At 64.3% G+C, this 26,378-nt stretch overlaps 1 protein-coding gene across 1 annotated transcript in view; it reads right to left on the reverse strand.

Moving 5' to 3' along the window:
* Positions 1 to 3,808: 3,808 nt before the first annotated feature.
* Positions 3,809 to 26,378, reverse strand: part of LOC119092557 (protein Shroom3) — a 74,755-nt gene continuing 52,185 nt past the window's right edge. The window contains exons 6-14 of the mRNA XM_037215514.1: positions 23,258 to 23,686; positions 22,067 to 22,086; positions 19,225 to 19,405; positions 15,630 to 15,865; positions 12,117 to 12,878; positions 10,335 to 10,482; positions 8,429 to 8,579; positions 7,357 to 7,626; positions 3,809 to 4,851 (exon numbers count right to left, since the gene is read on the reverse strand). Coding sequence (XP_037071409.1) covers positions 4,594 to 4,851; positions 7,357 to 7,626; positions 8,429 to 8,579; positions 10,335 to 10,482; positions 12,117 to 12,878; positions 15,630 to 15,865; positions 19,225 to 19,405; positions 22,067 to 22,086; positions 23,258 to 23,686 — 2,455 coding nt within the window. The 3' untranslated portion in view covers positions 3,809 to 4,593. The remainder of the gene's footprint in view (positions 4,852 to 7,356; positions 7,627 to 8,428; positions 8,580 to 10,334; positions 10,483 to 12,116; positions 12,879 to 15,629; positions 15,866 to 19,224; positions 19,406 to 22,066; positions 22,087 to 23,257; positions 23,687 to 26,378) is intronic.

The raw sequence follows: 26,378 nt of genomic DNA on the forward strand, positions 1-26,378 counted from the left end.
CCAGCTATATCTGGTGATAGGGCGGGCAGAGGGCTCCAGCTATCTCTGATAACAGGGTGGGCATAGGGCGCCAGCTATATCTGGTGACAGGATGGGCAGAGGGCGCGAGCTATCTCTGGGCAGAGGGCGCCAGCTATCTCTGGTGACAGGGCGGGCAGAGGGCGCCAGCTATCTCTGGTGACAGGGCGGGCAGAGGGCGCCAGCTATCTCTGGTGGCAGGGTGGGCAGGGAGCTCCACCTATCTCTGGTAACAGGGTGGGCATAGGGCTCCAGCTATCTCCGGTGGCCGCCGAGAGGTGGACAGAGAGCGCCAGCTATCTCCGGTGGCCGCTGAGAGGTGTTGTGCTGAGAGGTGCGCCGGTGAACGCCAACTGCCTGGTGGACACACAGAGGTTTGCTAATGAAAGCATTGCTAGTGGTCCTCCTGCTGATAGTTGGCCGGCTGGGAGAATCAGTTCTTCCTTTTATCTGCGTGCATATATGCACGTATTGATGTTTAAAACACTCTCCAACATAAATGGCTAAGCAACAGTCAGGCAGGGATACATCAAAGGCACGCATGCGTAACACGCCTTAGGTATATACACGCACATGAACATATACGCACACACACACATACGCACACACATATATTCATCAAGTTCCGACCAAAGTTTACGCTTCAAAGACGCGAGGGACAAAATGCAGTGTTGCGGAGGTGAAGCGTTGTGAGGTACGATGCTTTACAGGAGCCTCCGTCCTCACTCGCGGGGGAGCCAAATCAGTGTTCCGACGCGTACAGTGTAAACGAAGAAAACACTTGCCCTGTGTCTAAGAGGCAAGAGCTTGCGGTTCGCCGGTAACACGCATTCTATGAAGCAAGTTCATGGAGTGCTGTCGGTAGAGCTGGCTGGCAGCAGGTCAGCCCAGTCCCTCACGCACGTCCGAAATATGATCACATTAGCAATGACCGGAGACAGTGCGCTGCGCAAAAGCTCAACAGGATCTTCTGGAGGCGTTGTGTGTTTTTCTCCGACCCGTTGCCATGGATGGCGAGGGAATATCGGACGTGCGAGGGGTCCGACGTAGTGACCAGGGAAGGCAGAAGGTCAGGCGGGATCTGATGGCGCGCGCGGGACAGCTCGAGGAGGATACTGTTGCACGTCTTGAGGGGGGCAGATGGTGAGAGCCCCAGGCGAGGTGCCTGTCGAACACTGCGCCGGTGAGAGCCCCAGGCGAGGTGCTTGTCGGACACTGCGCCGGTGAGAGCCCCAGGCGAGGTGCTTGTCGGACACTGCGCCGAGGCTTCTCACAGCGGGGCTCCCAGGGCGACGGCTGGAAACAAATCCATATCACCCTCATTCTGGCTGCTGATGTCATGGAGCAGCCGTTATCATCATGTCTGACTTGAAATAACCACCCGCCATGCCCAGAACATCGAATTTAACACCCTGCTTGTATAGTTGGCGTGTCAATATTTGTTACAAAGATGGCATACAATGTAAACAAAAGCTACTCGCATTCAACACAACTTTCGCTACCTTAGAGGAAAACAGACAGGTAAAGCATGCATGGGCTGGTCTTGTCACCACAAATGAGCAACAGCGTTTTTGCTCTAAGATGTAGCTCCCACCTACGTTGACGTGGCTTGGCTCCGAGACGACTGCACGCTCCGATACAACAGCCAGTCCTGTGAGCCCGCACTAGTCCTAGTGTTCCAAAGTCAGGCCAGGCACCTGGCACGGACGGCGGACCTGATCCAGTCAGGCCAGGCACCTGGCACGGACGGCGGACCTGATCCAGTCAGGCCAGGCACCTGGCACGGTCGGCGGACCTGATCCAGTCAGGCCAAGCACCTGGCACGGACGGCGGACCTGATCCAGGCAGGCCCGGCACCTGGCACGGACAGCTGACCTGATCCAGTCAGGCCAAGCACCTGGCACGGACAGCTGACCTGATCCAGTCAGGCCAGGCACCTGGCGCGGACGGCGGACCTGATCCAGTCAGGCCAGGCATCTGGCACGGACAGCTGACCTGATCCAGTCAGGCCAAACACCTGGCACGGACGGCGGACCTGATCCAGTCAGGCCAAAGCACCTGGCACGGACGGCGGACCTGATCCAGTCAGGCCAGGCATCTGGCACGGACAGCTGACCTGTCACCGGACTGGTTCGTCAGTGCCGAGCGCCATTCTGGTTCTGATAGAGCACGGCGTGGCACAACCGTAATACACAGCCGTGCCCGCAGTACAATAGAGGTGAGCAACAGGGGTGGACATGAAGAGGAAGGCCGGCTCGCAGATGGCCGCGGGGCGGGCCGCGCTCCAACGGCACCGCCCACAGGCTGCGATTGTGTGGGCTGGTCCCACGCGGTGTGAAGAGACCTCCCCACCAGCTGACGACAGGCTGCGATTGTGCGAGCTGGTCCCACGCGGTGTGAAGAGACCTCCCCACCAGCTGACGATAGGCTGCGATTGTGCGGGTTGGTCCCACGCGGTGTGAAGAGGCCTTCCCGCCAGCTGACGGAGCCGCACAGGCCTTCAGAGCTAGCATGTAACCCTCAGAGCAGCGGCGATAATTTTCCAATGCTGAGGTAGCGCACATGTTTCGGCCGCCTCTTCCAGTCAATGCTAACAGAGCCAGTTTGATCTGTTCAGAAAGCTAGGGGCTCAGGTCCCCCCCCCCTCAGGATGGTCTGGGACCTGAGGGAGGGTCCCCTCCCCTCAGGTCGCCTCCCCTCAGGATGGTCTGGGACCTGAGGGAGGGTCCCCTCCCCTCAGGTCGCCTCCCCTCAGGATGCCCCCTCGCTTCGGCACCCCTGTCTGAGGGCGCGAGGCTCGAGGGAACTGGTCCTTTTTCACGTAGTATGCGCGCACGGGTGCCTCCACTTCATTTCGGACCTTTTAACACAGTAGATTATGCTTGGAAAATGTATAGGTGTTGACGCGATAGCCCACGCACTTCGCAGCTCGAGTGATCCCGAGCTATGGGGTTAAAGTCGCGCTTTTAAAGGGAATGTTCCACATTTGTATGGCGTTTCGAACTGAAATAGCCATCTTGACGACCTTTTGATGCAGCTTACGGTCATGTCATTTTTAAGACCCAAAACGATTTGGTTCCTGAGTTACACGACCGCAAAGTGTCAAAATCCTCACAGTTCCCCTATTTCAAAATAGCCCTCTGATAAATGACGCCATAGAAACGTCATTAGACACCCATGATATTATTGGTTGTTTGTTTATGTTTTGTTTATGATAAAAACCGTACGGCCACTGATTCATTCGCAAAGGCGATGATGCTGCACATGTGTTACTACAATGCGCGAAATGTGAATGGCTGTTATTAAGATTGTACTGCTGAATACATATCCCGAACATAAGCGTGAGCAATTTCGGGTTGTGCGGCATTTGTCGAGGGGACATTTTCCCCCCGCTCCCAGGCAGTGTCCTCTTTGCATCGGTGGGAGGTGCCGAACATAAGGTGCCGTGAGTGCGGTGATCGCAGGACGAAAGAAAATCATTTGACTGTGTTCGCGCAAGTACCTCGCTCCCAATCTGTTAAAAACACTTCACGTCGAATATGTCTGTCGTATCACTGACGTTTCAGCAATAAGCTCAGGGTATGTACATCTCAATATGGCATGCAGCCTCGAGTATGGCGTGCGGTCGCTTTCCATTGTTGTCACAGTTTGAGGAATGAGTATGCAATCACGGGCGTGTTCGGCCAAGGGAAAATTATTCAACGATTAATAATCTCTTCGACAATCATCCATGGAGATGTTCCATTTACACTCGACCAGTCCGGAAATTATCCCCCAGATTATCCTATCTACAATGGTTTTGTGGACTCTCGCAATCCTCTGCATTTAAAACATTCCATGGCACACTTCTTTCTCCCGACTTATTGTAAAGACGCTTCGATTGTTTCTACACGCAAATATGCATGGCAATAGTTTATTAACAAGTTTACACATGGTACAATATACTGATATTCTGATCATTGGGAACTGAAGCCCACCGATCGCGCAAGGTGGCACACTCTACCCAGCCCCAGATAAGGCGAACATTACACGAGATGATTCGAAAGCTCATTGACCTATGCTAGGTATAACAACAGTAAATTCTGGCACATATCCTTCTTATATGCGGTGCAGGCGACAGGAGAAGTTCCCAGCGCGAAACCCGATCGCTAGCGTCGTCGAGTCCTTTCTCCTGGTATTTACATCACAATGATATTCTTACTTTGCAAGGCTTTCGAACGGCAGAGATATTGCAAATACACAGCAGTAGGGACGGTTTTCGCCGGGGCCTCCTCAATTTGAGACACGGCTCACACTACCCCGACGCCTGGGAAGAATACCGATGCAGAGTAAAACGCCCAGGACAAGTCACGCACGAATAAAAAGGTCTCTGTTGAAAAATGCCTCACTAGGGTATGAATTCACATTTAAATAGTGTCGTCCCGTTACTAGGTGCCAGGCGTCTGTATGGCAGTCCAAGGGACAATGTCAGATATCACACAGCACGACGTCTGCCGGCTTCCTCGCGCAGCAGCAGCAATGATATCACTCAATAGGTGGCTCTGCCTTCGTGCCAGAGGGCGGCGCCACCGCTAGTCACGTGCAGCTCGACGACTGGGTGAGCGCGGCCAGCTGCTCTTCGCCCAGCCGTAGCTTGTCGTCGATCTCGCGCGAGTCCATGATCAACTTGGCCTTCATCTGAATGAAGTGCTGATAGTCGGCGTACTCGTCCGAGCTGAGGCAGTGCTGCAGGAACATGTTCACTTGCTGACTCCGCCGGTCAATATTCAGCTTCAGCTTACGCGCCTCCTCCAGCTGCTCGCTCAGCTTGTCTCGCTTGCTGATCAGGTTCGCCTGCCGGAGGAGGAGCCAGGTGAGAGTGGGGCCAGGTCGGCAGATTGGACGGCGCCGCAGCCCATCAGCAGTGCGTGGCCAGATCACAGCCCGCGGTGCGTCAACACCATCTGCGTCCCGTTTAACGTCAGCCTTTGTTTTGAAGTCGCCTGGTCCCATCTTCTGAGCGGACAACTCTGCGTACTTTCAAAACAGCCGGCTGCGAGGGAGGGGCCGAGGAGCGGCCGTGTGATCGAGTGCTGTGCGATGTTGTCCCCACCACTGCCGGCTAATCCGGCCCCTCACCGCCCCCACAGCCGGTCCAAGCCGCGACCCCTCTCCAGCAGTCAAGGACCGGGCCCGACAAACAGGCCGGCCAGAGCACGCACTGAGGGCAGCTGCTGCGTCAGCCGACGGATGGCCGTCACCATGTGCGCCGTTACCAGGACACGGACACGGACCGGGGACACAGTCACCAGGACACGGACACAGGCCGGGGACACAGTCACCGGGACACGGACACGGACCGGGGACACAGTCACCAGGACACGGACACGGACCGGGGACACAGTTACCAGGACACGGACACAGACCGGGGACACAGTCACCGGGACACGGACACAGACCGGGGACACAGTCACCGGGACACGGACACAGACCAGGGACACAGTCACCAGGACACGGACACAGACCGGGAACACAGTCACCGGGACACGGACACAGACCGGGGATACAGTCACCAGGGCACGGATACAGACCGGGGACACAGTCACCGGGACACGGACACAGACCGGGGACACAGTCACCGGGACACGGACACAGACCGGGGACACAGTTACCAGGACACGGACACAGACCGGGGACACAGTCACCAGGACACGGACACGGACCGGAGACACAGTTACCAGGACAAGGACACAGACCGGGGACAGTCACCAGGACACGGACACAGACCGGGAACACAGTCACCAGGACACGGACACGGACCGGAGACACAGCTACCAGGACAAGGACACAGACCGGGGACAGTCACCAGGACACGGACACAGACCGGGAACACAGTCACCAGGACACGGACACGGACCGGAGACACAGCTACCAGGACACGGACACAGGCCCGGTCATAGTCACCAGGACACGGACACGGACCGGGGACACAGTCACCGGGACACGGACACAGACCGGGGACACAGTCACCGGGACACGGACACGGACCGGGGACACAGTCACCGGGACAAGGACACAGACCGGGGACACAGTCACCGGGACACGGACACAGACCGGGGATACAGTCACCAGGACACGGACACGGACCGGGGACACAGTCATCGGGACGCGGACACGGACCGGGGACACAGTCACCGGGACACGGACACAGACCGGGGACACAGTTACCAGGACACGGACACAGACCGGGGACACAGTCACCAGGACACGGACACAGACCGGAGACACAGTCACCGGGACACGGACACAGACCGGGGACACAGTCACCAGGACACGGACACAGACCGGGGACACAGTCACCGGGACACGGACACAGACCGGGGACACAGTCACCGGGACACGGACACAGACCGGGGACACAGTCACCGGGACACGGACACAGACCGGGGACACAGTCACCGGGACACGGACACAGACCGGGGACACAGTCACCGGGACACGGACACAGACCGGGGACACAGTCACCGGGACACGGACACAGACCGGGGATACAGTCACCAGGACAAGGACACAGACCGGGGACAGTCACCAGGACACGGACACAGACCGGGAACACAGTCACCAGGACACGGACACAGACCGGGAACACAGTCACCAGGACACGGACACGGACCGGAGACACAGTTACCAGGACACGGACACAGGCCCGGTCATAGTCACCAGGACACGGACACGGGCCGGTCCACAGTCACCAGGAGACAGACACAGGCCGGGGACGCTGTCACTGGGACACGGACACAGGCCGGGGAGGCCGTCACCAGGACGCGGCACATCGATACAGACCAGCCACATATTCTGTCCGGGTGCACAGTGCCAGAGAGCGGCGACACAGAGAGGGAGGGTAGCGGCAGCGCGCCGGACCGGCGGCGCAGCGCGCGCCGGCTGGCGGCCGGCAGCCCCCCTCTGACACAAGCCGCGCTCGGCTGAGCGGCGCGCCGGCCGCAGTCAGCGCGCCAGACGCCTTGGCTGGCGGCGCGGAGGCGGGCACGGCGCGTCGAGGACGGCCTAACAGCAGCACTTGTGTCAGCGTCACAGATAGAGGCGGCGACACGCCCGCCCAGCGCGAGATGCCCTTTTAGTGCATTGCTCGAGTGACGCAGAGGCTTGCATATGACACCAGCTCGGGAGACGGCCCCACCCGCTCCTGTCTGCAGCCGCGACCTGGCACCAGCTCGGGAGACGGCCCCACCCGCTCCCGTCTGCAGCCGCGGCCTGGCACCAGCTCGAGAGACGGCCCCACCCGCTCCCGTCTGCAGCCGCGACCTGGTGGGGGTCACGCAGCCACACTCGCCGCCGTACCCGTTCGTCGACGTCCTGCAGTCCGGGCGAGACGAGCGCGTTCTCGGCGCGCGCCAGCCGGCCACTGAGGCCCAGTAGCAGGCTGGTGATGGTGCCGATCTGCTCCACGTATGTGCTGTACTTGTCAGCCTCGCTGGGCAGCGCCAGCTGCCCCACGCGCGCCGTCACCGCCTCACCCAACGCCACGTTCGTCTCGATCTCCTGGCGCACCGCCTGCTGCTCGGCGCGCAGAATCTCCAGCTTGCGCGCGATTCGCGACGCCAGCTCCTCCTGATGGAGAGAGGGCGAAATGGTCAGCACGAGCTGCGAGGCGTCACCGCTTACTCCGCGTCCAATAGTCTGTCCGCGCGACGGCCGTCAGCTGGTAGCTCAGCGTCACAGCACGGAGTCGTCCCAAGATGTGGCGGTGCCCTGTGCGGATGTCATTACACGCCGCGCGGGCCGTTGGCAGTATACAATGGCAGTCTGTTTCGCCGAGTGACTGTGAAGTCATTGGCCCAGCGGCGGCGAAGGCAGCCTCGTCACAGCTGCCTGACCGCAGACGGGCGTGAAGGCCGACTAACAACAGTCCATTTGCACGGCTTGTTGAATGGTTTTGGTCACACGAGACAACACGGCTCCATGTTTTACCGCGCTGCAGACATTGGCAGTTTTGAAGCTTTGGACAGCGCGCTCCTGTGTTATTTTTGGACAGCGCACTTCTATCTTACCTTTGGACGGCATGCTCCTGTGTTACCTTTCAAAGCGGCCCAGTTATCCATAGCTGTTTATTGTCTTTGCATCATTTGACGCATGACAGGTGTCAGGTCCCAGGCATTGTGTGCATTCGATGAGAAAACACCGGACGGCGAGCCCAGCTGCGCACGGGTATTCCAAGTGACACATACAAGCGTTGAGCAATGCCCTTAGCCAGGAGGACCAGTAGCCAGTGGGACTCCCGCCGTTGCACTAACTCCAGGCCCGACCTCAGCAACAAATGGGAATCGGAGAGAGACCAGCGCTGGCCGTCGCGCGACACCGCCGCCCGTCTGCCGTCTGCGTCCGAAGGTCCCGCTGACCGCTTCAGCCCTACCTGCTGTCGCTTGACCTCCTCCACATTTCTGACGTTCTTGAGGCTCTGGTCGGCAGACACGTCACGGCCGTATTGGGTCAGGAACTTGGCCTTGGAGGCGGACGTGGTGAAGTAGGCCGAGTCCGGTCGCAGCGGAGACGTCTCAGCAGACCTGCCGGGCGGGCGGGCACAGAGCGGTGATTTGGCCGGTCGCGACAGCCAGCGACACCACCAGGTCAGGGCGAGGTACGACCACCAGGCGACCCGCATAGAAACAATGGAAGTGAAGCAGCCGTCGCAAATGAATGTCCCAGGCCATAGGGCGCGTCTATCACATGTCAGTTTTAAAAGTAAGCGTCAAATGTCTACCTCCGATACAAGCGTTTACTCAGGACATAATCAGCGCAACAACTAAAACTTAAAAATCGCTGGTAACGCGCAGCAGGTGAACAAAGCTGCCAACGAAGTCGTCTACATCCGTAAAGCTAATTCACGTTTCAATACAACACATATGCACCACAGACGTGTGTCCCCGCCACAGCGTGCTGTGATGACACTCACGACACGCGCTCCATGGCTGTCCGGCTGACAGCACTGGACGAGCGCGACACAGCGTCCGACGGCGCCGCCGTCCCGGCCCGCACTCAGCCTTCCCTCGCCCTCACCCTCGCCTCCCGGGCGTCAACAGGCGTCCGCAGCACGAGGGTGGCCGCCGCCGTGGGCGCACCGAGCACGGGCGGCGCTAGGCACGCGCACAGCGCAGGCGGCGGGAGAGGACTCCGGCCCACTTGTGTGCGGTGCCTGCGCTCAGCACAGGACGGCTACACTCGTGCGGGTCGGCGCAGGCGCGGCGTTCAGTGCGAGAAGGGGGCGACGCTGCCTGCGCGCGCCGCCAGCCGCGCCGGACGCGGCCGCTTAGGCCAGGTGCCGAGCCGGTGCTCCCCCCTCCCCCCTCCCCCGCCCCCGCCGCCGCCGCAGTGGACAATGGCCGACAGACGATTACGTGTCGGAAATTGATTTCGTTGGCCGGAGGCAAACGCGTGGGACCGGCCGGCTGACAGTGGTCACGACGGCATCGGGTAGGCGAGACGGCCGCACGGCCACCAGCCGTGACCACGGTGCCGGCCCGGCCGCCCCGTCACCGACAAGCGGGGCGGAAGGGCAGGGCAGCTCCTGACCAGCGCGCGGCCCGCCCACCCGCGCGCTCCGGCCGTGCGGGCTGCTGCTCGGACTATCGATCCGGCGCCCCGCCGCGTTGAAGGGGGGGGGGGGGGGCGTGCGCAGGTGGTGTGCGTCACCCACCGGCCGTGTCCGCATCCCGCGCACGCCGACCAATCGTTCCGGCCGACCGACAGTGACGTGTTTACGGCGGGGAGACGATACCAACTGCGATTCGCAGCCCGCCCACCGGCCGTTCCATGTCTACAGTGGGAAAGCCACGCTGTCAGCCGGCCCAAGTGACCACACCGATTATGATCGGCCCTGCACGTACTGACGGTGCTACGGAGCGTGTAATCAATCTTGTGGCAGATGTGTCCAAGGTGTCACGATTGCCCAGTGTGTGTGTGTGTGTGTGCGTGTGTGTGTGTGTGTCATTGGGGCTTTACGGCGCACTCAGCTGCTGAGGCTATATGGCGTCGCCTGCCTCTCACCCTGGCAGGAAGGGCGGGCACCTCGGGGAATCGAGCTCCGTACCACTGGTTTCCCAGACGCGCAGTGGTTAACGCAGACGCCTTAACCACTACACTACTGGCACCCCCACGATTGTCCAGTGAATATTTACACTGTGCACGTAACTGGACTCCTAGCCTCAGCACCAAAAGTTGCCGGCTACAATGATGATTGCGCTGCTTATACCGAGGTGTTCCTATATCACCCCATACCCGAACCAGGAGACAAACTGGCTTGCTCGTGTCTCGTGACTCACGATTTGTCCGGCGACGCGGAGGGCGAGAGGGCCGGGGCTGCGCTGGAGAGACTGGTATGACTGGCCTTCCGTGACCCCGGCTGGGTCAGCTGAAGGTCAAACAGTCCCTGGATGTAGTGGGCGCTGGTCCGATGCTCTGGGCCCGGCACTGGAACCAAAGTCAGCGTCAGACACGCGCCACAGAACAGCAGGCACGACAGTTTGCACTCGATTCGCCGAAATAAACACCCAGTTTTGGAGCCAGCTGTCGCAGTAGTATTCTGGGACACTCCTGCGCGAGCTAACGGCGAGTGACAGTGGCCCAGAACGGCGGCGCGTTTCTCTCATCTCCGGCCTAGGCCGCCGTCGGACAGCTGCCGGCTGGCTGGCCGGCCGGCCGGACGGACAGTCACGGCCCCACTTCACCTGCCACGGGCCGGCTACAAATGTCGCCGCGCGCCCACCAGCCGCCGCTGGCCGGCTCGAAAATCACGGCTACATGTTGCCGTCGGCGGCCAGGCACTCGCGGCGTGCCGGCCGCACCGCCGGCCGCGTTAAGCAGCGTTGTTTATTTTTGGGGTGCCGGGCGGCGACGGTCAGCGGCTTAAGGACCGGACCACGCCTACCAGACCGGGAGGCCGACAGTGCCCTCCAGAGCAGCATGGCACCGCACGACACTTCACGACCGGCGTCCGACCAGCGAGACCACAACCCGCTCTTAGCCAGGCTTTTCAAGGGAGGAGTTGGCGGGGCGAGCCTGTTTTCCAGGCCATTCCTCTGAAACGACCCGACGCAGAGAGAGAGAGAGAGAGAGGGAGCCCGCCAGAGTGGATTGCAGCAGGTAAAAGAGCCCGTTGTTCATCTCCAAGGCCGGCGCTTGTCCAGTCAACAAACTAAGTGCCCAACCTTAGCGAGCGGTAAATTTGCGTACGCTTGTTTAAGGCCGCGCCTGGCAAGTTCGGCCATCTGACACTGGTGGTGCGTGAACAGTGACTTATCGTCTCTCTTAAGAACGCGCAGTGGAGCTGGTCTGGCAGGACTTGCACTGAGCCTGGCTACGAGCGGCTGGGTCCCACTGGACGGCGGCGACAGCGCTGGGCGGCGCCGCCGGAGCGGCCGCAGCTCGCGTGGCCAGCTCGGCCGGGGCCGTCACGCCAGGTGTGCATTAACGCCAGCACCGGACGCGGCTAGAAGGTCGCCGCCTCTGCGCACCGGCGGACGTGGCCACGGACAACAGCCGCTGCCGCCGGCCGCGCCGCGCCTCGGCACGCACCGTCACCTGATACCGCGCCAGCCGGCCACCCTCCGGCGGGCGACCGACGGATGCCAGCGGCGCCGGCCGTCCCGACGGACCGGCTGGACGCCGTAACGCCTGCCACTAGCAGCCGCGCGCACTACCGACCCGTTCACCTTGTTATCTGGCCATCAGCCGTCGGCCCATTAGCCTGCGTTCCGTGTCACCGTCCGCCCAACAAAAACGGGCTCTGCAAACACGGTGCCGATCGGCCCGCCCCCACAAAAACGGTCGAGACCGCCTCGGCCCGGCGTCCGCTCTGAAGGCGGCAATCAGACGCCAAAAACTGACCCACATCGTCCAATGGGCATCCCGCTTTAACATCAGTCAGTATTTTATCAAGGTCGGCGGCGGCCGGCCGGTTTTTGCGGTGGCGTGCAGAATACGCAACGGGACAGCGGCCGTCTGGCGCCGCGTGCTCGGGCCAGCTATAGCCGGCCGTGGCCACCGTGCCAGGCGGTCCAGCCCACCCCGCCCCGACCCGCCCCGCCCCGGTCCCAGCCACTCACCGAGCAGGTTTTGCAGCTTGTTGTCTACGGCGGCGTGCGTCACGAAGACGCGGGACAGCCGCTCACACTCGAGCTCCTCAGGCAGCTTGCGTCGACCGATCTGTGGCCGACTGGGCGGAGAGGCCGGAGGGGAGGCCGGAGGAGAAGCCGGAGGGGAGGCCGGCGGGGAAGACGGTGGGGAAGCCGGTGGGGAGCCCGGAGGAGAGGCCGGCGGGGAGGCCACCGGTGGCAGCGGCGGCGGTGGCGGCGGCGGCGGCGTCGTCTCGGCGGTCGGCGTCGCGTCCCTGCTCACCCGTTCCACGTCACTGGCTGGTGGCCGCGCCGGCACCGGCGCCAGCTCGGCGCTATCAGGCGCCGCCGCCGCCGCCACCGGCAGCGTCGGTGCCGGCGCTAGGACGCCACTCGAGTCCGTCGGCGTCGTCACCACAGGACTACAGTTTGGCTTGATGTCGCTGTACTTCTTGTATGCCGCGAAGCGCTCGTTCCTGGCCTCAGCGATCGGTGACCGATATACGGCAGACGGGGGCGAGGCCGTGTCCTGGTCGTTGCCAGACGCGGCGGCTGGCCGACTCAGCAGCTCTAGGCTGTACTGGCGGCGCGGGTGCGACACCGGCTCCACCACGGCGCCGTTCTGCTCGCGCACGTTCTCCTTGTCCTCCTCGGCGCCGTCGGTCAGCAGCTCTTTGGCGCGCTGCTCGCGCGCGCGGAAGGCGCGCAGTTCCGCCTCGGTGAACACCACCGTGGTGCTGGGTTGGCGCGCAACTGTCGGCAAAAAGGCGCCCGTCATTGGGCTGTTGACACGGGCCGCGGCCAGTGGCATCTGTCATCGGTGGCTACCGGTCACATCGGCTTTAAGAAGACGGGCCGAGATAGTGAGTGGATTATGTAGGCGGTAGAGCAGGTCTGCTGCTCACTGTTCGGGACCGCTCCCGATGGCAGGTCCGAGCTGACTAGGAGCGGGCTGGGCTGTCGCCTCCGGCGCCCGGGGCCACTGACGGCGGTTGTGCGGCGGTGGCGCCGGCGTCCGCCCGTCGACGAGCGCCGGCGCCAGCCTGAGGCCAGAGGCCTGCTCCGCGCCCAGTCCGGCTCATTGCGTCACGACCGCCCGTGCAGCCGGCGGGAGGGGGAGGGGCGGGCAGCAAGGGAGAGGGGTGCGCCGCCGCTGACCCATATACCGGCCGGCCATCCTGGCCGCCTCCCGGCGCGGCGGCCGCCCCAGAGTGGCGCAGCGGTCGCGGCAGGACGCCCGAGCCGGTTCCAGCCGACCAGGCCGTGAGCGGGGCCGGCTCCCCGGGCTCCGGCTCCCGGGCTCCGGCTCCCCGGGCTCCGGCTCCCCGGGCTCCGGCTCCTCGGGCTCCGGCTCCTCGGGCTCCGGCTCCCGGGCTTCGGCTCCCCGGGCTCCGGCTCCCCGGGCTCAGGATCCCCGGGCTCCGACGCTCCGGCTCCCCGGGCTCCGGCTCCCGGGCTCCGGCTCCCCGGGCTCCGGCGCGCCGGCGCTCCGGCTGCACCCATCACCGCCCGCAACAGGCGGCTTTCTGACCGCGACCGGAGCACGGTCAGAGCGTGCAGGAAAGGGAGATCAAACGCGGCGCATGTCACGACCGGAGACCGGGCAAGGCACCAAGCCATTCAGACGTCATGGCAGCCACGGGCGAGCGGACCCCCGGACGAGGAAGGGGAGGGGGCACAGCGCTCCGCATATGGCGGTCACACGGGCTGGACCGCGCAGCACGAGCAAAACGCATGGCACGGTACTGTACGTCCAACACAGCGCCAAGAGTGGCCAGACAGACCACACGTAGCTGGAAAGGTGATGAGCTTTTGACATGAAAGAATGGAGCGTAGCTTCAATCAAGCGTGAGCCACCGACAACAAACGACCTGTTCAGCATGGCTGGCCCTTCTGCGGTCCATAATGATGATGGACGAATGATAATGAAAAGATGCTTTAGGACCCGGTGTTGCTGCTTCCCACTATTCACGCTCAAAACTCGGCCGACCGTTAAAGAGCGATGATGTTTTAGGTTTGCCTCACAGCACTTAACATGTGTCTAACCCATCGTGACTTGAAGATTAGGAAATTCTGATGGAAATGATATTCCCAGCACAGCGGCGCTTCCTCTCCTGCCATACCATGCGCCTTGTTTGCCGTGAAGAAAAGATCCAAAGCCAATGAAATGTGACACCGTCGTGGCCACTTCTGTTAATATATGAGACATTTAATACCTGCATGGGTGCAGTTAAGCGGACATTAGACGCAGTTACAAAGGCATGGGATGACAACACCAGGGACATGTTACACAACAAAGCCATAGGTGAATCTGAGCTGTTGCGTTTTTCCCACGTTAGGGGCCTGGCCACCTATTCCGTTGGTCGCATTCTACCCAAGATTTTGTTCAGCACGCTCTAAAACCGGTTCCCCTAATCGACATCTGTGGGCCCGGTATCGGGGAGATTTGGTTCGAAATTGGGCCGGACCAGCGGCATCAGGGCGGGGGGGGGACCAGCGGCATCAGGGCGGGGGGGGGACCAGCGGCATCAGGGCGGGGGGGACCAGCGGCATCAGGGCGGGGGGGACCAGCGGCATCAGGGCGGGGGGGGGGGACCAGCGGCATCAGCGTTACAAATGGCGCCGGCCGCGTGCCGGGAGTGCGCGCGGCGCGCAGCCGGCGCCGCCGTCCGGGCCCACCGCCCAGCCAAGCCCCGTAGCTCGCTCGGCCACAGCCGCCGGCCTGCCCGCCGCCCAGCCAAGCCCCGTAGCTCGCTCGGCCACAGCCGCCGTCCGGGCCCACCGCCCAGCCAAGCCCCGTAGCTCGCTCGGCCACAGCCGCCGGCCTGCCCGCCGCCCAGCCAAGCCCCGTAGCTCGCTCGGCCACAGCCGCCGTCCGGGCCCACCGCCCAGCCAAGCCCCGTAGCTCGCTCGGCCACAGCCGCCGTCCGGGCCCACCGCCCAGCCAAGCCCCGTAGCTCGCTCGGCCACAGCCGCCGGCCTGCCCGCCGCCCAGCCAAGCCCCGTAGCTCGCTCGGCCACAGCCGCCGTCCGGGCCTACCGCCCAGCCAAGCCCCGTAGCTCGCTCGGCCACAGCCGCCGTCCGGGCCCACCGCCCAGCCAAGCCCCGTAGCTCGCTCGGCCACAGCCGCCGTCCGGGCCCACCGCCCAGCCAAGCCCCGTAGCTCGCTCGGCCACAGCCGCCGTCCGGGCCCACCGCCCAGCCAAGCCCCGTAGCTCGCTCGGCCACAGCCGCCGTCCGGGCCCACCGCCCAGCCAAGCCCCGTAGCTCGCTCGGCCACAGCCGCCGTCCGGGCCCACCGCCCAGCCAAGCCCCGTAGCTCGCTCGGCCACAGCCGCCGTCCGGGCCCACCGCCCAGCCAAGCCCCGTAGCTCGCTCGGCCACAGCCGCCGTCCGGGCCCACCGCCCAGCCAAGCCCCGTAGCTCGCTCGGCCACAGCCGCCGGCCTGCCCGCCCCGCCTCTGACGGCAGCCGGCCGCCGCCGCTGCCGCCGTCGCGCGTACCTTTGCCGGCGCCGTCAGCCAGCCGGCCGACGCTGGCGGAGGTCTTCAGCCGAGGTGAGGCGGCCAACTCGCCGCGCGGCGCCGCGTACGACACACTGCGCCCCACGGCCGGCGGCGGCGAGGCCGGCTCAGCCCGCTGCGCTGGCGGCGAGGGCGACATGGTGCGCCGGTAGCGGCCCTCGTAGCCGAACTTCCAGTCGCGCCGGTGCGCCATGTACGAGTCCTTGTGGTAGGTCCTGCCGCGGGGAGCGATCATTAGTGCGCCACTTATTAACATTGGGGTGCATCAGATCGGGGTTAAAGTTCACGTTACACGGCTCCCACTGTGGTTTATCATGGACAACGAATACACCTCGACAGGGATAAAGCTTTCTTCAGTTCATTGTGGGGACGAACGGCCATTTTCTGAGAGACAGAAGCTGCTTATGTGTTATAGCGACTTGCGGGCGATTTGGTCCCAACCTGAGGGGGGGGGGACGGGCGGGTCGGAACAAACATGGTGCACGGTCCACCCACCAGACACAAGGGTCCGCCCACGCCGATCACCAAAACAACAAGGCGTCATCGCGCTAGCTCTACACGGCTATCCCAGTGCAGTGTAGTACAGTGCAGTCATTATTCGCCGACGGCAGGGCGAGGGGGCGGTCTGGACGGTGCGGCGGACACGTCATTGGCCGCCGCGGGTGTCGATCCGCCCACCGGATCATACGTCAGCGATAGCGGGCAGCGGCGCAACGTTAACGGATGCTCGCAAGCCCGCCAGAAAAACACAGCACGCCGCACGACGGTGCAATGCTGGCGCATTTGTATCAATGTGGCGCAATCACCGTACAGATGCAAAAGGTGACCGCGATTCGCCCACGGCGGTCGGTTGGCTGGCGCTGAGGGCTGCACTGCGCCGGTCTGGAACCGGACGGGAGGCAGGGCGACAAAGGGGCGGGATACAGGGCGCCACAGGGCCGAGAGGCAGGGCGGCGCAGAAGCGGAAGGCAGGGCGGCGCAGGGCCGGGAGACGGGGCGACGCAGGGGCAGGAGGCAGGGCGGCTCAGGGACGGGAGACAGGGCGGCGCAGGGACGGCAGGCAGGGCGGCGCAGGGACGGGAGACGGGGCGGCGCAGGGACGGGAGACAGGGCGGCGCAGGGTGACTCAGGGTGGAGACGAGGAGACGAGCGGGGTGACTCAGACGGCCGTGCCGCCGCGCTTACACCTGGTCAGCACCCGGCAGCACAGTCAGGCAGCCACAACCGACGCCGTCCCGGACGGGCCACACAGCGTCCGACGCTGGTCAGCTCGAGCCGGCTGCGCTTGGCGCCAGCTGACCGGCACCCCATCACCTCCAGTGGCGTAATCTCCTCAATCGAGTGGCTTTGGTCGGGCCTGCGGCGGCCGGCCGCCGGCAGCCGTGCCGGCGAAAGGCCGCCCCGCGCCACAATCGCGGCCGCCCACTGCGCGTGATGACGCATCCGGCGCGCACGACACGCCGGCCTCCGTGTGCCACAATGGCCGCGTCGCGCCGCGCGTGACTCCTGCTTTTAACGGCGATTCGCATTACCGGCCGGCCGGGAGGCGGCCGTCACCGAGGAAACGAAACGGCGGCCGCCACCGCAAGGCCGGGCACGCGCGCTCGAGCGTGGCGGCGAGCGTCGGCTGGCCGGCCGCGCCGTCCGACCGGGGTCAGCCGCGCCCGCTGGAGGCCGCCGGCCCGTGGCGCAACGGCCGCGCGGTCAGATGCACCGCCCGACCGTCGGCGGCGCCGGCGGCAGGACGGCTCAGGAGTCGGCCGACGACGCGAGGCCGGCTGTCGGCCGCCCGCTGGCCGGCTGCCGCTGTCGGCCGCCCGCTGGCCGGCTGCCGCTGTCGAGCCGCCCGCATAGCGCCGGCCGCCGCCCGGACAGCTGCGGCGTGACGCGCCGCCCGCGGCCCGGCTGCAGCGGCGTGATGTCAGTCGCCGGGAGAGGGCGCCAGCAGCCGCGCCTGTTTAGTTTATCGTATGCGGCATACATGGCTGTCGGCGCCACGGTGCAGGCCAGGAGCGGGCGGGCGGCCAGTTTCGTCTGCACCGACCCAGTGCCGGCCGGCCAGACGCCACCTAAGCACAGACAGCCGGCCGGCTGGCCGGCCCGGCCCGGCCCAGCCCAGCCTCAACTCGACCGGCAACCCAAACACGCTGGCCGGCGGCGCGCCGCGTCCGCAAGCGACGCTAATGCCGGTCTTTAGCGTAACGGTCGGCCACCGCCGGCCATTCATACGGACATTAGTATTCGAGCGTGCACAGACAAACGGCCCAGCTGGCTCCCAATAAAGTCGTGCGATCGAGCGAGAAAGGCGGCAGCACAGACAGTACCGGATGGGGCGTCGCGGCAAGGGGCTATTAGACGAGCGTTTCTGAACGCCGCTTGCTGGCGTCAGGTCGGCCACCGTTCGAAGCCGGCGCGCGGTGACAGGGTGGGACAAGCTGGCGCGGTGACAGGGTGGGACAAGCTGGCGCGCGGCGACAGGGTGGGATAAGCTGGTGCGCGGTGACAGGGTGGGACAAGCTGGCGCGCGGTGACAGGGTGGGACAAGCTGGCGCGCGGTGACAGGGTGGGACAAGCTGGCGCGCGGCGACAGGGTGGGACAAGCTGGCGCGCGGTGACAGGGTGGGACAAGCTGGCGCGCGGCGACAGGGTGGGACAAGCTGGCGCGCGGTGACAGGGTGGGACAAGCTGGCGCGCGGTGACAGGGTGGGACAAGCTGGCGCGCGGTGACAGGGTGGGACAAGCTGGCGCGGTGACAGGGTGGGACAAGCTGGCGCGCGGTGACAGGGTGGGACAAGCTGGCGCGCGGTGACAGGGTGGGACTCAGTGGGACAGTGGGACAGTGGAACAGAACTGGTGACAGGGTGGGACAAGCCCTCATCAGACCGTGAGGGCTGTTTGTGGCGAAGCCGCGTCAGTGAGGATCAAGGCCAGCCAGGTTTACACTGCCGCCTCCCGACGTGGAGTCGATGTCGATCGTGGCTTGATGTGTTATCGCGCCCGTTTGAGGTGTTCCGACAGCTGGAGCGCGCGCGGCCGAGCCCCACGCCTGTCGTGGATACCTGCGGGGCAAGCTGAGCCAGCTGTGCGCGCCCCAGCTCACCAGACACGCCAAACACTTAACGCCACCGTTAGCCACGTTACAAACGACGGCACCCGCGCGCTTTTCAATCGCTCAACCTCAGACAATGGCATTAACCTGCGCCGACCATTAGGCCGAATGGAATCACGGCGTAACGCGGGGTTTACCGGACCGCGGGCGGCGGACGACCCCCGCCAGCGCGCGGCGTGGCGCGGCGCGGCCCGCCGCCCGATGCGGCCGATATGTCACAACGCGGACGAGGTCTGAACCAGGTCACCGGCGGCCGGCGCCGTCTGCACGGGGGCGGCCGGGCCGCGCGGCCCGACCGCCACCGGCGGAAGCGGCACTGGCCCGCCGGCTCTGCGGCCAGCCACGCAGGCCCGCGCCTGCTGATGGCTTCGGGCTATGGCTCCGGTTACGACCGCCGGCGCCGGGCACCTCCTGCCGGGTCACGTAGGTCACCCGGTCGCCAGCACGCTGTGCCTGGATACTCACTGCAGCACCATCATCTTGATCTTGTCCATCGTCATGCGGCGCCGTCGCCTCGGGGGCGTGCCGATCGCCAGAGGCACCCGGACCCCCTCCATCGGGCACACACGCACACACTGGCGGCTGTGTCGGCTACCGTCGGGCGCGGTGGCGGAGGCGACGGCGCCAGCGGGTCCGCGCGCCGCCCCTCACCGTAACGGTCTGCCCAGCTCTTCTGCTGGCATCGGCCGGGCGGCCGCCGCACGGCATTCAGCGCAGACGCCGCGCACCAGACGTCGCCGGCCGGGAGGCGACCGCGCGGCACTACCGCTGCGCGGAATCCGCGCACCGCCCGCGAAGCCGTCTGGCGACGTTGCAACGCTGCAGCGTGCCGACAGGAGGTCGACCAGCGCGTCTGCCCAGAGGCCGTGCTCCGGTCAGACGCCGAACCCGAGCCGCTGACGGCAGAGGTGTCTCACGAGCCGGCAGGGTTCGGGTGCGAACAGAGGCGGTCACGCGGCACCTAGCAACGACGCGTCACCGGCTGACCGGCCAGCCCGGGCCGCATTCAAACACCGCCGCGGCGGCTGTCCGAGTGGAACGAGCCAGCGTGCCGCGGCCGCCAACGGTCGGCCGCACAGGCCACTGCCCATCCGGTTCAGTGTGCTGCAGGCCGGCCCGCTCGCAGCGGCGGCAGGGCCTGGGTCGCTCGCAACAGCGGCGAGGCCCGGGTCGCTCACAGCGGCGGCAGGGCCCGGGTCGCTCGCAGCGGCGGCAGGGCCCGGGTCGCTCGCAGCGGCGGCAGGGCCCGGGTCGCTCGCAGCGGCGGCGGGGCCCGGGTCGTCGCTGGCTGGCCCCCGCACACTGCAGGCCCTGCAGAGACAGCCCACTCCCACTTCAAAGGCTGCGCTTCTAACCGGGCACTTCCCGAGTGTCTCGTTATCCGCGACCAACAGGGCTGCGGGGAAAACCCCCCCATCCCCTGGTATCAGGACCTCAAGGTCGGATTTAAAAAAAAAAAACAGAACGGCGATCAACAGTACAGTACCGGTCAATCTCTGTCTGGGCGTGGGAAGTTAATGCCTGTCACGTGACTGATGACGCCACAGGCCATATAAAACGGCTTAACATCCGCCGAAATATTGCAACAACTTCAGTCCCTTCGATCGCGTCTATCAGTCGCATAGACATACGAAATGCTTCTTCTCCAGACTTTGTCAGCTTGATCACCTGCCCGACACTAAAATCCTCCCCCCCCCCCCCCTCCTCTACACACACACAAGGCAGTCACGGGTAAACATGAGGAGAGCCTTTCTACGGTGTCAAAAACCGCAAACATAATTTTGCATGCCGAATGGTGGGACTACTTTGTCAACAAAAGCACATCCCTGACGAGTGAATTACGTGTTGGAGAATGTGAAGTTTCGCGATGACTGATAATGCGTAATTCCAACAGCGCACGCGGCCCAGACGTCCTCCGGACTTCCTTCTTGTCACGGTGCATGATCTACGTATGCATCTGGTGGCTTGCACAGCGTATCGGCGAGTATTTCAGAGGCGAGGTGATTTTTCTTAATCAAACTTTCCCGACACCAAATTGCTCTTTGTGAGTAGGACCTACAGCCGCGGACCTATTGACCTACATCAGACCTACAGCCGCGGATCTTGCATGCGGGATCAGTCACCTGTCCAAAAATACGTGCCGTGCACGGTTATTGAAGAGCCCCAGTTTCTTAATGCCATGTTGGCGGTTGAACCGGTTGTAACGGTTAATCACAAAAAAACATCCCACTATGTCAACGCTTCTCAAAAGCGTCCAGGCAACACGAGCAGGGCTTAACCGGCGTATCACAACGCTGGTTAAGACATAAATCAAGCAATGCCGGCTTTGCTGCGCCTCACGGCTGAGCACGACTTGTAGTGCTCGAGGGCACGATTTAGGGTGCGCCGGTGTGTGGTGGGCTTGTCATTACTCAAGCGCTCCCTGCCTTCAGATGGGCAAAAGGGCAGCGACAGATGATGTCCACGACACACAGCACACAGGACTGATCCCTCGTGCCTTCAACGCGCCGCTGGTGCTACACCGATGTATCGAGCTGCAGTCTCCAGCTACTGCGCTGTTCGTGCGTTGCTGTTTCCGCCCAGCGGTGCGTGCCGCCGCACCTCTGGCCCGTAGCGTGCTTCCCAAACTGAATCAGCGCGGCTGACACTGATCCGATAACGTGCGCTGACTGGCCGGCAAAGATGGGAGCAGACGCATGCTCCGCTGCTGCCGCCTCCGTCGCCGGCCTCACGTGTAGGGCCGCCCTGACTCGGCCCGGCTGGTGCCTTTCACAACGGGGCGGGCGGCCGTGAGGGGCGCGGCGCCGGCCCGCCGGGCGCCACAGCACCACCGGCGCCGTGACGAGGCAGTCCAGAGCGCAGCCCGGCAGCCGTGACTGCCGCTCCGAGCCCGAGGTCGGTGCGCCGCCGCCGCCGCCCCGGCTCGCGGCCCCGGCCCCCGGCCTGTCGGACACCGGGGTCACCCGCGGCCCCGGCCCCCGGCCTGTCGGACACCGGGGTCACCCGCGGCCCCGGTCCCCGGCCTGTCGGGCACCGGGGTCACTCGCGGCCCCGGCCTGTCGGACACCGGGGTCACCCGCGGCCCCGGCCTGTCGGACACAGGGGTCATCCGCGGCCCCGGCCCCGGCCTGTCGGACACCGGGGCCACCCGCGGCCCCGGTCCCCGGCCTGTCGGGCGCCGGGGTCACCCGCGGCCCCGGCCCCGGCCTGCCGGACACCGGGGTCACCCGCGGCCCCGGTCCCCGGCCTGTCGGACACCGGGGTCATCCGCGGCCCCGATCCCCGGCCTGTCGGACATCGGGGTCACCCGCGGCCCCGGTCCCCGACCTGTCGGACACCGGGGTCACCCGCGGCCCCCGGTCCCCGGCCTGTCGGACACCGGGTCACCCGCGGCCCCGGTCCCCGGCCTGTCGGACACCGGGGTCACCCGCGGCCCCGATCCCCGGCCTGTCGGACACCGGGGTCACCCGCGGCCCCGGTCCCCGGCCTGTCGGACACCGGGGTCACCCGCGGCCCCCGGTCCCCGGCCTGTCGGACACCGGGGTCACTCGCGCCCACACCTTTGTGCTGCGGACGGCGCTTCTGCCTCAACTAGGGCACCCATACAAAGCGGGCAAAGGCGGCCGGCGAACGACTGGTCTCGTGGTGCGGGCGGCACACAAAGCAGGGCGCGCGCGCGCCGCTGGCCGCCGCGGCGGCGCCCGGTCGCGAGCGGCTGTCGCGGCCGCTCGCCGGCCCGCTCCCAACGGCTGCCACTTCCCACGCCGGTGCGGGGCGGGCGGGCGGGGAGGGGGCGACCCGGCCCACGCGGAACACGTGAACCAGGAACGAGCAGCGGCTGACAAAGGCGCGGCCGAGACGGCTTTGTCGCGGATCTCGATGCTTCGGATGCTCTGGAGCATTCGAAGCAGTGCAACGCAGCGCGATGCTTCGCATGCATCTAAGGCACGCATAGCACGGCAGTTTGTGACCAAACCAGGCTGACCGGGCCTTCTGGTTTCAAGACATTTGTGGGACATTTGGACTGTAATGGCGTACGACACCCGTGGTTTTTGACATCGCCTTTTTTAAATTTGCTTGTTTCTTTACGTTGTATTTTTCTTTCATTTGTGTTGTCTTTTCGTTGGCACCGCACTCAATAAAGAGAATGAATTGGGTGCGAAGTGCATCTGAGGAAAATGCAATGCCACTAAATCTCTCAGACATTGACAACGCAAGCGAAAGACTTATGGCATGACTTGTAGGACAGCCGACAAATTTGAAGCGGTACATTATGGTAGATAAAAGTGATAACGAAGCCCGACGTACACCGGACCACAACGTGGCACCATCGGCCAACTCAAGCCTACACCGCGTGGCATTGATTTGTCGGTGGTGCGGTAACCACACACATCTCGCCCACGATTGTCAGCCCAACCACACATCGCAGGAATGCTGCATCCGAAGGTCCGTCACCATGCGCCGCCACAGCCGCAGTCGGCACTCAGTCTGTACTCACCCCTGTTGGCCGGCGGTCGGAGAGAGCGGTGCCGCCCTCTGCGCAGCTGCCGCCGGTCTGGTGCTGCCGCCTGGCGGCAGCGGCAGCGGCTCCAGCATGGGCGGCGGTGGCGGCAGCGGCTCATCGCTGATGCTCAGCGTCTCGTCGGCCTGCGGCGGCGGCGGTGGCGGCGGCAGCTCGGGAGACTGGCAGCGGGCCGGCTCTGGCATCGCCGGCTTCCGGATGCATGGGCTCTTGGGAGGGCGGCTGGGCGCTGGCGCGAACTCGTCCGGCGTCGGCACCAGCAGCTGGTGAGACGGCGCCGCCACCTGCGGCGCCGCTCCGCTGCTGAGCGCGCGCAGGTGCGGCTTCTTGGGCGGCCGCTCCGGCGGCAGGTCGTCCCGCGAGCTCGACCGCACGTGTTGACTCGCTTTGGTTGATGCCCGAATGCTGGAACAGGACGCGACCGTCAGTTCAGCTTTCACCCGTCCCTAGCTTACCGGGCGGCGTCCGGCCGGCTCCGGACCGGCCAGTGGCTGCGGCAGGTGACGGATATTCACGGCCGGCTGACGAGACCGGTGTGAGCCAACCCTTTGTGACGGAGCATCCGGTGGGGTCGGCTGGCCGGCCGGCCGGCCGCGCCGGCGCGGCGTCTGGAACAAAAGGCGCCACAACAGCCCCCTGCTGGCAGACGGAAACGGGTCGGGGCCGCGCCCGTCGCCACCGCATACCTCGCGTGCCGGCACCGCGCACTCCTCCAGCAACCGGACGTTGAACTCGTCCAGCTCTTTGTGACGCCGCGCCGGTCGGTCCCACGGCCGGTGCAAAAAAGCTCGCGGAGACAGTTTCATTGGGCGTAAGGACTGCGCCGCGTCCGGCAACGGTGAGCCGCTGCGGAATTTCAGCGTCAGACGAGCTGTGGCGCAGCGCGGCGCCCGGTCAGATGAGGTCAGTGGCCAGCGGCCGGCTTCACTCGCCACTGGCACGCTCGTGACTTCGGCCAGGACAACGCAAAGCCGATCAGCGGTCGTGCGCCTATCGAGGTCACCGGTCGGGCGGGCCGCCCCACTGCCGCTGAAGCGCCGCATGGCCCGGCACCACCGTCGCCGTTCTGTTATTTTCAGTACAGCGGTCATGGCGCCGACCTCGTACGTCAGCGGCCATTGCGGCGCGCGCTGACAGCTGCTGGCAACGTGCGCTGCAGAACGCAACGGGCGAGCAGCGAGGAACGGCGCGACTGTCGCCAACTGGCGGCGGCCGCCGGCGGCGTCGCCCACAGCGGCGCGGCGATGGCCTCGCCGCAAACTTGCAACGGACGCCATACCCTCTCGACTCAGGCTAGATCACGGGTGGTTCCATGTGAGCATGGGCGCCCCAAAAATATTCAACTTAGCACTACGCCTATGGCGAGGTACACAGAGAGAATGGCCCTGAAATACTCTCGCTTCCTGCTATCCTAATCACCAGCCGGCGGCATCATCCTCAGCTGGGTGCATGCCACCGCTAAACGTAGCGTATAGCTATAGTGCAAAAAGAAGGCTACAAAGACCCTGGTGTGCCGGACTGCGGCACTCTCGAACGCTTCGGACGCGGTATTCTGGCCCATACGCCAGCGCGCACTGGCCGATGTGGAAGCAGCATAGTCAAATGACGGTAGAAAGCTGTCGTGCGACAAGACGCGCGCGCCTTTCCAAGCGGAAGCCGATGAGCTTGGCCTCCGAACCTCGCCGGGATGATGCTGGTGACGTCATCAAGGTGACAGGCTGTCCGGGGCAGCGGCGACACGTCTCCTCACGCCATTCCACTGGGCGCACGACACGTCACAGCGCTTCGTGCAATTCTCCTTGACATGATTCACATTCAGTTACCTTATAGCCTTTTTAGGCACATGTGCAACCCGCAAAACCAGAAACACAAACTCAAAATCAGAAATGTGGTAAATACTGAAAATAGCAATTACGCCTTACCGCTTGCAGATTCTGATGATAGACCCTTTCAAGGCCAAACCTATGTACAAGCCTTCCTTTCACTTACTGTATGAATCGCTTTTGATATGTCGTGATGAATGAAACCTTACGACATAAGCATGCCTCTCTTTGTGACCGAGCCGGAATCTGAGCAACGACCTGCTTAAGCCCCACGAACAGGATGTCAGTTTTGGTGCCCATTAATATTGCCAACGACACAAAAGTACAGTTGTGCAAATGCCACGTTATGATCCCGTACAGCTGTGATGCATACATGGTGCACTACTTTGAATAAGCTGCGTCATTGTCCTCCGCACACCTCGTCTCAGCAGCGTGCCAGATCCCCAGCTGACCTGCATTCAGACAGGCTAGCGGCGCGTCCGAGCCCGGACCGCAGTCACAGGGCCGCTGGGCCGACACCATGTCCCGTCAGTCGCCCAGAGCGGGCGGGCGGGCGGTCGGTCGGCGCCAGCCCCTGCCGACCCGCCTCTCTCACCCGCCAGGCCCCACTCACCGCAGGCAGCATATGCAGTGGCAGCGCACCATCGCGTTGTGCCGCGACGGCGGCACCAGCTCCATTCTCACCGGGCGTCGGAGGACGCACCACTCCTCTCTCCCGGTGCACCAGTTGGAACCAGCCGGCGGCACCAGCGCACACCAGCCGACACCAGCCCAGCTGCGGCTACACGCACCACGCACGGCGAGCCCACTAAGAAGGCGGCGGCGGGGGAGTCAGCGCCGCGCGCCTGCCGTCCGCAGCGCTATCGGACACCGGCCAGCGGTGGCGGCGGCCGCGACCTTGCGGTGCCCACCCGCCGGCAGCGCAGCGCCGCGGCCGCCCGGCGAACTACGCCGCCGACCGGCGATGGGCCGCCCGGAAAAGGAGGCAGGTGGCGGCCGATCGGCAGGGAGGGGCGGCACGCTCCCGGCCCCCGCTCTCCACATGCTGTCCAGCCGGCGCCACGGCACGCTGATCACGCCCCAGCTCCGAGAACAGTAGGTTGGTCGTAATCACCTCCGAATTACGCCCCCGACCCGTGCTCGACTCATCAAAGAAATGAATAAAAAATAAGAGAGCGCAAGTATTCGCCGTGGCAGGCAAATTATGACGAATATGGAAGTTCTACGCAAGACATACGGGGCGGGTGGGGGTTTCACGCCCGGGTAATTAGAAC

The sequence above is a fragment of the Pollicipes pollicipes genome, unplaced genomic scaffold (assembly GCF_011947565.3).
Source record: "Pollicipes pollicipes isolate AB1234 unplaced genomic scaffold, Ppol_2.1 Scaffold_3447;HRSCAF=4054_pilon_pilon_pilon, whole genome shotgun sequence".
In the NCBI taxonomy this organism is placed as follows: domain Eukaryota; kingdom Metazoa; phylum Arthropoda; class Thecostraca; order Pollicipedomorpha; family Pollicipedidae; genus Pollicipes; species Pollicipes pollicipes.